Source organism: Anguilla rostrata, chromosome 8 (genome assembly GCF_018555375.3).
Source record: "Anguilla rostrata isolate EN2019 chromosome 8, ASM1855537v3, whole genome shotgun sequence".
Classification (NCBI taxonomy): Eukaryota; Metazoa; Chordata; class Actinopteri; order Anguilliformes; family Anguillidae; genus Anguilla; species Anguilla rostrata.
This window is the reverse complement of record NC_057940.1, coordinates 46,902,612-46,914,896: the sequence shown is the minus strand read 5'-3', so window position 1 is coordinate 46,914,896 and position 12,285 is coordinate 46,902,612. Positions and strand designations below refer to the sequence as shown.

The 12,285-nt window shown below is 39.0% G+C and overlaps 1 protein-coding gene across 9 annotated transcripts in view; it reads left to right on the top strand.

Annotated features, from left to right (window-relative positions):
* LOC135261819 (ankyrin repeat and IBR domain-containing protein 1) overlaps window positions 1-12,285 on the top strand; it is a 226,930-nt gene that overhangs the window by 170,310 nt on the left and 44,335 nt on the right. For all 9 annotated transcript variants that reach the window (XM_064348453.1, XM_064348454.1, XM_064348448.1 and 6 more), the window contains exon 17: window positions 11,554-11,605. In XM_064348453.1, coding sequence (XP_064204523.1) covers window positions 11,554-11,605 — 52 coding nt within the window. The remainder of the gene's footprint in view (window positions 1-11,553; window positions 11,606-12,285) is intronic.

Genomic DNA, 12,285 nt, shown 5'->3' with positions numbered 1-12,285 from the left:
GACCTTACTGATGAAAAGATAGTAATTCTCACTTGAAAATGATGCAATAGTGAGTTTCATGAGTCAAAACAGTTTATGTGTGGTGAAATATACTATTATGTTATGATTTACAGAAATATTTTTTAACTTAGTTGATTAGATTACTTCTACTCTATTAGTAAAATGTCTCTGAGGACTTCTGGGACAACACTTTGCGGCAGTTCGCGGCTGCCACTACAGCCAAACATAATGAAATAAGTGGAAAAAAAATATAGAAATTTTATGATCATAAACCATCAAGAAAGCTCAATGATCTCTTCCCTCTGGTTGTTGTCTTTACATCGACTGCCTACTGCCAAAGAGGGCAGACAGGTGTGGCTTACAAGGAGCAGCCAAAAATGGCAATGAATGAACCAGAGACAAAAGTGATATTTTTGCCAGATAATCTTACATCTCATGTAGATGTATGTGCAGAATATCCATATGAACTCTCCTGTGAAGGAATGGTTAATTCTTCACTGAACAAGGTAGGGTGATGAATGCCATTGCATTAGCTAACTGGCTAATATAGTGGAATTAAGCACCCTACCTTGTTCCTGCTCGAATAGACATAATGATATCAATTGCTGAGGTTAGCCATGATATTGTGTCTTTATCACATTTAGCTGCATTTGTAGATGCTGTGCCTACATTTAGATTACATTTTAGCTTAGTTCTGGGTGAGTCTTTAAGTGTTGCCAACTGTGTTGCCAGAATTTAAAATATTGTGTACTCATGATCAAGAATACTAAAAAGAAAAAATACGTTATATCATACAGTTGAGGCCAATAGGCCGTGCACCTAGGCTAAAGACATTCAAACTCATTTTTTCACATTTCATGTTACCATACTGCCGCAACTCCCTCCCAGGGGTGTCACACTTGTGTGTGACATTTGCGGCCGAGACCGGGAGCTCACACCGAGAGCGCAGTTATGATTTTCATTTTGTTTTATTTTGGAATTGTGTTTGAGGCGATAAAGAAGTAATCCTCAGCTGGGATGCTTGAGGAGCTGAACCTGGCAAAACCAGTGTGGGGGAAGGGTAAAGAGGGTTGTTTATTTTGTTTCAGGTATGTGTGGGTGTGCACTCTCTCTCCCTCTTTCCATGCGGCAACCAACAGTGTTCCCCGGCACCTGCCGCATCTCCATTCTAGGGGTGTTACGCTGGTGTGTGGCATATACATTTCCTGTGTTAAGTCAATTAGGGTACCTATTTTATTTCCATAAGAGGTAATTTCAAAATAATAGCTAAGAGACAGATTTATTTCAGCTTGTATGTCCTATATCAGATTTTCTGTGGGTGAAAAGTTATACACTTTGTTCGTATTTTGTGGCATTGTCTTTTAATTGCTTAACTTGAATCAAATGCTTGGGGTAGCCTTCCGCAAGCTTCTCACCATGCTTTAATTTAGCCTATTTCTCCTGACAGAACTGGTGTAACTCAGTCAGGTTTGTGGGCCTCCTTGCTCTTTTCAATTCAGTCCACAAATTTTCTATGGAATTCAGGTCAGGGCTTTGTGATGGCCACTCCAATACTTTCACTTTGTTGTCTTTAAGCCATTTTGTTAAAACTTTGCAGGTACACTTAGGATCATTGCCCTGCTGGATGACCCAGTTGTGACCAAGTTTTAACTTTCTAACTAACTGTCTTGAGGTGTTTCTTCAGTATTTCTAGATAATCCTCCGTCCTCGTGATGCCATCTATTTTCTGAAGTGCACCAGTCCCTTTTTCCAGAAAAACACCTCCACAACATGATGCTGCCACCCCTATGCTTCACAGTTGGGATGGTGTTCTTCAGATTAAAGGCCTCACCCTTTTTCCTCCATATGTGGCATTGATCATTATGGATCTCTTAATGGTGGATGTAGATACTTTGTTACCTGATGCCTCCAACTTCTTCACCAGTTCCTTTGTTGTTGTGTTGGGGTTCAGTTGAACCTTTCTGACCACAGTGTGTTCAGCCCTGGGAGTTAATTTGTGTCTCTTTCCTGAACTATGTAGTGCCTATGTGGTCCAAGATTTTTATATTTGCATACAATTGTTTGTACATATGCTCATGGTACCTTCAGTTGTTTGGAAATTGCTGCTAAGGAGGAACCAGACTTGTGGAGGTCCACAATTTCTTTTCAGAGGTCTTGGCTGAGTTGCTTGTATTTTCCCCATGGTATCAGGGGCAAAAAGGCAGTGGCTCTAAAGTTAGGCCCTTAAATACAGCCAAAGGTGCCAATTAGTGCCAACTGATCATGACAGTTGGCCAATCAGAAGCTTCTAAAAAGTCAATAAATCAATTTCTGGAATCTTCCAGATTGTTTCAAGAGACAGTCAACTTGGTATATCTAAACTTTTGACCCACTGGAATTCTGATATAGTTAATTAATTCTGAAATAAATCAGTTTCTAATCAACTGTTTTAAAATAATGTGAAGAAAGTAGATGCTTTAATTGACTTGCCAATAGAAATGTATGGTAACATGAAATGTGCAAAGTTGTGAAAAACGGAATTTCTTAGCCTAGGTATATGTAAACTTGGTCTCAACTGGATAATATAATGTATTATTGTATTTTATTTTTTGATCAATATTTTGTATTTATTCACAAAAATGGTCGGAGGGAGGCAGATAAGGCCAGCACACATTGAGATACATGTTATATACTCTGGACATAATAACATATAAAGTATATAGAAAACAATTAACATTAGCTATTTTAAAATAAAGTCTGAGATGCTAGAACATAGCTCTATCCATGCCTGCACAGTGGAGGGTCTCACTTTATTAAGCTTTACCGCTATAGATGCGGTGGGCACGGTCAATTTCAATGTTCGTACCTTTCAGCACCGGGATCCATTTTGAGAGATTCGCCTTTAGGAAATCGATAGCATTCGATCCTTCACACAATTAAGACAGACCAACCAGCCTCACATTATTTCTCAGACTCCTATCCTCCAAATCCAACAGTTTCGCTTTCAGATCTTCAATCTGCTTTTTGTTTTCTTCATTGTTTTGTTTATCAGATCGCATTCCGGCTTTTAATGAATCAGTCCTAGCTTGAGCTTATTGGAAAGATTCTACGAGCTGTTCAAGTTCGGTCAATGCAGCCCTTCGTTGTACAACCCCAATTTTAAAAAAGTTGGGACGGTAAATGAAATGCAAATAAAAACAGAAAGCAATAGTTTGTAAATTTACTTTGACTTGTATTCAAATAAAAACAGTATAAAGACAAGGTATTTCATGTTTTACCTAATCAACTTCATTGTTTTTTGAAGATTTACGTTTATTATGAAATTTATGCCTGCAACATGTTCCAAAAAAGTTGATTGTTCACCAATGTGTAACATCACCATTTCTTTTAATAACACTTATTAAGCATTTGGGCACTGAAGACACCAGTTGGTTAAGTTCAGCAAGTGGGATTTGTCCGCATTCTTCCATTTTGCGGGTCTTCAGCTGCGCAATTGTACAGGCCCTTCATTGCCGTATTTTGCGTTTCATAATGCACCCCACATTCTCAATTGTAGACAGGTCAGGACTGCAGGCAGACCAGTCTAGCACCCGCACTCTCTGCTTACGCAGCCATGCACTTGTAATCCGGGCAGGATTTGTTTTGGCGTTGTCCTACTGGAAAATGCAGGGACGTCCCTGGAGAAGACAGCATCTGGATGGCAGCATATGTTGCTCCAAATTTTGTACATATCTTTCGGCATTAATGGTGCCCTCACAGATGTGCAGGTTATCTATGCCATGGGCACTGACACACCTCCATACCATGACAGACTCTGGCTTTTGGACCTGACGCTGATAACAGCTTTTCCTCTTTGGTCTGGAGAACACAACGGCTGTTTTGGCCAAAAACTATTGGAAATGTTGACTCGTCGGACCACAAAACACGCTTGTGCTACTGTCCATCTCAGATAAGACTGAGCCCAGGGGATCGGCGGTGCTTCTGGACAGTATTGATGTAGGACTATGGCTTCTTCTTTGCATAGTAAAGCCTCAACTTGCATCTGTGGATGTACCGGTGAATGGTGTTGACGTACAAAGGTTTACCAAAGTATTCCCAAGCCCATGTCATGATATCAGACGCATGGCGACTTTTAAGACAGTGGCGTCTGTGGGATCGGAGATCACGCGCATTCAGAAGTGGTTTTCAGCTATGCCCTTTACGCACCAAGATTTGACCAGGTTCCTTGAATCTTTTAATTATATTGTGTACTGTAGAGGGTGTAATGCCCAAAATCCTACCGATTTGTCTTTGGGGAACGTTGTTCTCAAAGTGCTGGATTATTTGCTGATGCATCTGTTGGCAAATTGGTGAGCTTCAACCCATTCTTGCTCTTGAAGGACTAGCCCTTTCTTGGAGGCTCTTTTTATACTATAACATGATTGCCTAACCTGTTTAGCATCACCTGTTTCACATCACCTTGGTATTTCAACTTGTCACATCATTACTAGTCCTAAATTGCCCCTGTCCAAACTTTTTTGGAATGTGTTGCAGGCATAAATTTCACAATAAATGTATATCTTTGAAAAGTTGATTAGGTAAAACATGAAATACCTTGTCTTAATACTGTTTTTGTTTGAATACAAGTCAAAGTAAACTTATTTACTTTAAGTAAACAAATTACTGCTTTTTGTTTTTATTTGCATTTCATTTACCATCCATAGCCCCCATAAGGGAAAGTCCCATGTCACGTCAATGGTGGGGCCCTTAAACTTCCGTATTTTATAATTGATTGTGAGTTTGAAGCTAATGACCTACCTGCCTGTTAAATAAATTCTTCTTAACTTGCGTGGTCTTCTTGACTCTAATCCATTTTATCTTCTTTTCAGCCAAAATTCCGATTAAATACTCAAGGGGACAATTATGACTAGGACCTACTGATCAGGGGTCTAGTACAGCGAAAGTCTTTAGTGATGTCTTCAAGTTAGATAGGCGACCACGATCTGACCGCTAACGGGAATGGTGGTATTGGTTCTGGTGTTTTGGCTTAAGAGGACCCATGGGCGTTATATGCCGGTTCTTGTCAAATTTGCCTTAACCTCTTCGCGCACAACCCCTAGTGGTGGGCACACCGGCGTGCCTAGATTACTAAACTCAAACATTCGGTGCTACTGCAACCAAAGTGTGAGATGAAAACAGAAACGCGTTGTTTCAGTTTCATTAGTAGACGATACACGACAACTATGGCGAAAACAAGAGTTTCGCAGCCCCACCATTGTCGCTCCGGTCGTTCATTTAACACGCACCCCCTCCCTGCAGTCTCATCTAAAAAAACACCCCCCACCCTTGACATAATGGACAATATTGTCTATCTTGGCATTCATAAAAATATTCTTTCACCACTAAAAAATCGTATTCCGTCATAGCAACAAGATAAACCCGACAATAGCCCTAAGATATAGCTATACAGCAGTGAAAACGCTGCTCACTGAATAACGAAATAAATGAGAAAGTTTTTAAAAATGAAACCATGTCATTCTACAGTCAATATCTGGGACTAAATATTGAATAAATATAAATCCTTACTGTTGGTTTTACGTGTAGAGATGTCCCTTTTGAGACTACGTGGTCATATATTGTCTTGGACCATCCGTTTGGGAAATATACGCGCATCTGTGATGCCTGGGTATCTTCCAAAATAGCTGTGCGTAATACCACACCTGTTGTTTACGGCGTCGTCGCCCTTTTTAGTACAGTCTGGCTTGATTGACAATTCATTTATTCAGTAGGCGAGAGTATAAGCTTTCTAACGATGTATAACATGTCTAATTCTGCTTTTGGAATAGCGTTTTATAGGTCAGCGTAACAGAAAATATTCTTAGCATCGCATTCACTTACGCATTCACTCTTTTAGCAGACAAATACGCTGCACCTAACGAAACGTGTTCAAGGATATTTCGTAATTTCTTGGAAAATACTATTATTATTGAGGACTTCAGAACATAGCTAACCCATATGTTTGCTGATAGACCTAGCTGACATCGTTTTCTGGAGCAAAACAGAAGCGAATAGAACGGTATCATTGATACTGTCTCTGTCTCCATCTACTGAACATAGAGGAGATTTCATCATTGCTATGTAAGTATTACCGCTCAAAATATTTTGGTTAGATATGTTATTTTTGAAATTTAGTATCTTTAAATAGGTTAGTGGTGTTATATAATGTGAATATTTCACACTGTAATGTACGCTAGAAGTTAGATGGAAGTGTAATAGTTTTTGTGAAGCATGCAACAGTGATGATGTCAGAGTTGGAACATTGCCAAAACGTGGTGGACGGTTGAAAATTGTTTTCATGTTGTCTCATCCCCATACAAGAAAACATACGAGAGTACAGAGTATAGAAATGCACACGAGTTAATTATTACACATTTAGGTACTGTACCGCATTGTGTGACAATATTTTTGGATTATTTTTTTAATCTGATAGCAATGTTTCATCTTAAACCCTCATAAGGGGCTCATTTATATGCTTTATAATGGACAAAAAGCATTTTATTCAATTGTGGAGAGATTTTGGATATGTTTCTGGACATTTTCTAGCTATTTTAGACCACTGTACTGACTGAAAGCTTGTAATTCCAATTTGAAAATTATGCAACAGTGATTTTCTTGAGTCAAAACAGTTGATTTGTATTGAAATACGTGAATATGTTGCAATTTACGGCAATGCATAATTTAGACATTTTGGATTGATTTGGAGACGCTGGGTACACTGCTTAGTTTAGTAGTTCTACATATCCACCCTTAGATTTTATGAACTTGTGGTCAAGAAGTTTTTGACCTAGCACATGTATAGTTTAACCTCCTGTATATATGCAATCTCTCAGTATTTCATTGCAAACTTAAAAAGTGCAAATTTATTTTGGATTTTTTGTCAAAACAATTGCATTTGTGGCACTTTATTTCTTCCAAAATTATGAATATAAACTAATCTGCGTTAGTATTGTAAATTGTACAAATGTCTTGCTTCATTTAAGCCATTTTTCAAGTCTCTGTGGTGTTCACATCTGGAGTTATAAAGCTTTAAATAGGGTACCCCCTAAATGGGCAAAGATTGGCAAGATTTAGCTTGTGCCTTAACCCGCTGGGGTCTAAGGGTAAAATGCGGCACGCTGGTGATTGTGCGATGCTCTGACATTTGTGTAAATGTCATCAACTTTATATACAGTGATTCCAAAGTGTTTCATATCTTTGTTTTCAGCACAAACTCAGCTACAATAATATGGCAGCAGTAAGTAGGTCATAATCATGTGTGGATTGTAAACTGCTCTAAAAACACACAAACTGTAAACAGTAGTTTTGAACATGCACAGGAATGTTGTAATAAAACACACTAAACAATTGTGACTAAGACTTTTGGTCACTGAAATGTGTTCATCAAGGTCTTGGGTATCAAAATATGACAAAATATTTTAGCAAATCAAATGAGAAATATAAAATAAATTGCTAAAAGTTAGTGTTGTGACTACTATTTTTCAACAACAGGTGAGAATGGGAGGGCAAATGGCCTTTCTGTAATGAATATGCATTGGGAAGGAGGACTTGCCAGCTAAGTAGGCTATTCACACCTGGCCGCATGCCTCCCCACCACTAAGACAAAGACTCAGTGAGCCATTTAGAAGACAGAAACAAAGACATCTTTTGATTTTAGAACATTTATTGAAGTAAACTGCATGGAAGATGAGACTGGTGTACTCTTGCAACGCCTGCCTGGCCTCTTAGCTAGTGGTGAACTAGGCCATGTTTCCTGATCAGCATCTCTGTAAATATAACAAAAACAAAATAGTTAGGAAATGTGACATCAAATCAAACTTTATTTATCCTTATTTATCCTTCAACAGGTGAAAATTAAATGTGCTTTACAAAAAAGGGGCAAACCACTAACTAACGAAAACAAAACTTAGGAAATGTGACATGGTTACATCATATACAAACAAAGAACCAAACAAACAACCAGACGCAGAGAGGTAGCCTATAATTTTGAGAAGCAATGGTTAGAATCGTTCGTAGTGTGGGAATTTACAAGCGCGCATATTAGTGAATATTCCTACAAACACACAGAGAATGTAATACAGCACACATTTACAAATAATGCAAGCTATCAACAAAACAACATTAGCTAAACTAAATAAACACTGATATTCCAACTCAACTACGCGCAACTCATCAATAACTATGCCTCAATCTGAAGTAGGCTAGGTCTGTTTAGCTAAGTGGTTATTTTATTGCTATTTCCCAAACTTACTTAGAGTATGCTGATATCGATTGTGCAAGGACATCCGTTTTAGAATCCTAGCCACGCCACTACACACCAGGCATGAGCTATTTATTACGAATATGATCGAAAAACATACAGTCTACCTGATACTTTTAACACAACCAGACGCAGAGAGCCTAGCCTATAATTTTATGATGCAATTGTTTGAATCGTTCGTAGTGTGGGAATTTACAAACGCGCATATTGCTGGATATTCCTACAAACACACAGATACGTTGCAATACAGTACACATATTTACCAATATGATCATAAGAAATATACTTACGCATGAAGTTGATCCTCAGCTGGATCAGTTCGCTGTTCGAAATGACACCGCTCTTCATCAGTGTCGGCTTGCGGACGGACCATTTTCCAAAATTAAACAAACACCTCAAAAGAAGTGAATTCGGCAACACTTTGACATTCTATCCCGCTTTCGCAGACTTGGCATTTCTCACATGGATCTCGCATCGCCCCTCCTTTAGTCTCCTTCTATGGAGAGTAATTATACTGTTGTTAACATGTGATTGCGATTTGGGCGGACTTCCTGCTGAGCGAAATTCACATAGTAATGAGTAAAGTTTAACGAAGCATACATGGTCTAATTAATCAAATTTAAAACTTTTAAAACAATTCATATTATTTGCCAATGGGCGCATTGGAAAGTCGCGATTCTAAGGTTTCTGTCAATGTTTTTGTTGCGTCTGTATGATAACAGCACATGAAGTTAATCATCCAAATAGAAACAAAAGTTAATTTCATCTTGTCGAGCTCCGCCGGCGGAGCTCTCGACCCCAGAGGGTTAAATGTGGTCGCATGCTAGCCAAAGTCCAAATAAAGTTAAAATAAAACAAATCGAGGATAACTCGCCAATTGACAAGTCCCGACTCCTTTAATTAGATAGAAAATAGAACTGTAGGAATCATATGTATGTAAAACTGCATGGCAGTCTTCTGGACAAGAAACCAAGATGAAGTGTATCACTCGGGAATCAAAACTTATCTGCATTTGCGAGACGACTGCGAACCATCAGTCTTCTGCCATGGGGGACCTTCTGAATTCCTGAAGTTTTTCCTTATATTTTGAGCGGTGGTTTTTCTTGGATTGTGTGCAGCCGCCCGCTGCATCGAGTTCCTCATCTCCACCCCGGTCGCGCCCTCTCCCCGCCACCTGCCAAGTAGACAGGAGCTGAATCTCCTCTTGGTCCGGAGCAGAGGAGGACCTCACCACAGTAACTGGAAACCCTCGTGAAACCATGTCCCTCGTCGCCTCTGCAGCATTCTGGAATGGCCAGGTGACGTCATCAGACGACCCGCATCCTTGCAGGATACGGCGTCTGGAACTTCATTTGTTTTTCTTTCAGCACTTTCTTGGGTTCAGAGCATTCATCACATTTCTGCACTCTGAGGGGGAAGTCATGGTCAACGTAGAAGTGAACATTGTTGCAGAACACTTCTTTTTTCTGCCATGCTCTCCGGAGCACCTCTTCTTTCATTCGGTAGCTCCCGAACTTGACCACTATAGATCGGGGCTTTGCCTGCTGTTGGATTTCGGTGCCAGTGCTCAGTGTGCTCGCTCAATTCTGAGCTCCCTGTCAAGGGGAAAGTCGAACGCGCTTTTCAACAAGTTATCCAGAAAACCAACCATATCGGTGCCCTCTTTATCTTCAGGTATTCCATAAATCCTTAAATTATCTCTCCGTGCTCGACCCTCCTGGTCTATCAGCCTGGCTTCCAGTTTAGCCTGGCGCTGCGTTAGCCGCTTGATTAACATTGATATTGCTTGAAGCACAGTCTCCGTTTCATCAATTCTCCCCTCTGCCTCGTCCAGTCTGTCATTTTCTCTCCAGTTCTTGTTTAATGTTGGAGAACTGTACCTTGTTGTCTCTTCTGAACTCCCGGAGTTTATACCTGAATACCTCGCAGGCTAACTTCGGGGCCATCCTTGCCATGTGGGTACGAGCCCGGAGAGCTGCTTCGGCTGCCTTGCCTCAATTCTGGTTCGTTTTCTATCAGGTTCATGGTTGTCCTACTTCTAGTAGTAACCCCTTTCTACGTTATTAAACAAAATATTCACTGGGATTGACAAAACTAAAGTTTTTTTGGGGTTATTTCACAAAACCATCGGGGAGCTTGAAAATTAAGCTGTCCATCCTCTCAGTGGCGGAACCGGAAAAACTCCTTTCAGGCTTGTTTTTAAGCTATTAAAAAAGATACCAGCTCATTTTCTACACTTAGCAAATAATTACTCTTCTAACATTGTGTGTTGACCATTCCAACAAGCACCAGCTACTGTTAGGAACTGAGGTAGCTAGCAGTTAACCATATGGTTTTCCTACTAAAAAGTAATGAAAACCGCTAACGTTGGCCCAGCCCGGCAAATAGTTAGCAAAGAAATATATCAAAACTGCTCATTTGTGATGGCTTGGTAGTCTGTGGACATTTATTGTTAAGTGATCTCATAATTACATTAAATGTGTATTTTTGTGTCGCCTGTAGTAGCTTAACTGAACATGATGTCATGATGTCATCTCAGGACACCACGGTCATGGCCTCTAGTGGATTGCACCAACAAGTTAAAAAGGAATAAAATAAGGTTGTGGGGGCACATCCAGAGATAACCGTGATCTTTGACAGAATCAAAATTATATTACTCTCTCATCTGCCAGTTATATTCCTCTCTCATCTGTTAGCACCAGGCAACTAGTTGAGGCAGCTAAGTCAAAGTATTCAATGAAATTTTTATGAAATACTTTGATCAGCATTTAATTTAGTAATTGTGTGTTTTATATGCTGTCTGTATTTCATTTAATGACCATTGAATTGTACTTCCAAAGTAATTAGATAATGTGTGGAGCTAATGTTTTGTGTAAAATCTATTAATTCCAAAATTGTATCAAGTAGCAGTCATCTGTACTTTCAAAGTGGTAATAAAGTTACTTACAACTAAATGATGAATAAATTCTTCAAATTCCTGAATAAAACCATATGTCTGTGGTCATGCCTATAACATATGATTGGACCACAATATGGCAGCCACATTTGGTAATTATAAAACTTTTAACAATAAATCATTCATAAAATAGTAAGAAGTGATACTTAGATACCTTAGACTTCCCACATAATAGAAATAGAAACTTTTAGTGCCATTGTAGGGAATTGGACCCCTGACCACATGGGGGAGTTACTGTGAGATAACAATCACAAGCTGCCCTATGTGCCACATGTTCCTCTAGACAGTAATTGATGATGTGCATTATTTTTTGTATTTTCAGTTTTGCCGGTGGGACATGGGACTGGGAGTACTTAGGCTTCGCTTCTCCTGAGGTAACTATAGATATAATTTCATTGTGTTTTCTATCAAATGGCAAGACTCCTTTGATTTTCTCTGAAGAAAGTATACGACTCACATGACTGTTACTATTGTAAGTGCATGTTTGAGTTACCTAGCAGTGTTGGTGACTGAAAGTCACTCAGTCTTAGTCAGGTCTGACCTAATGATCCAGAAGAATCAACCAGTACTTGGAGAAGAGCACTGTCAAAATTCAGTTAGCCAGCGGCAGGTATTTCTAAAGCCATTATTAATATTGTTCATATCAAGAAATTTATACTTTCAAATTTGAAAATTTAAAAATAAAAATGGCAATGAAAATGAGTCATTTATAAAACCACACAACACAACATTCATTAAAAGGAAGTGCACACATCTAAAAATATGTTAAGTATGATTTTTTCATTTCTCAATGGGAATTCAATCTAAAGAAGAACAACATTTGAAATGTCATATTTTAATTTTTTTTTCAAGGCTAAAACTGAAAAAAAAGTTTGTTCATTCAATTTTTTGTTTTTGTAGCCTATATAAAATGGAAAAACATTTTATATAGGCTACATTATTTTTAGGGGGTGCTCTGTTACTCTGGCTGTTGGCTCTGCTGCTCTTGCTTGATTGCCTGTGTCTGAAACAAACTTCCTGTTTATGGTGGAGAGTGAGAGAGGAAGGCGTCTGG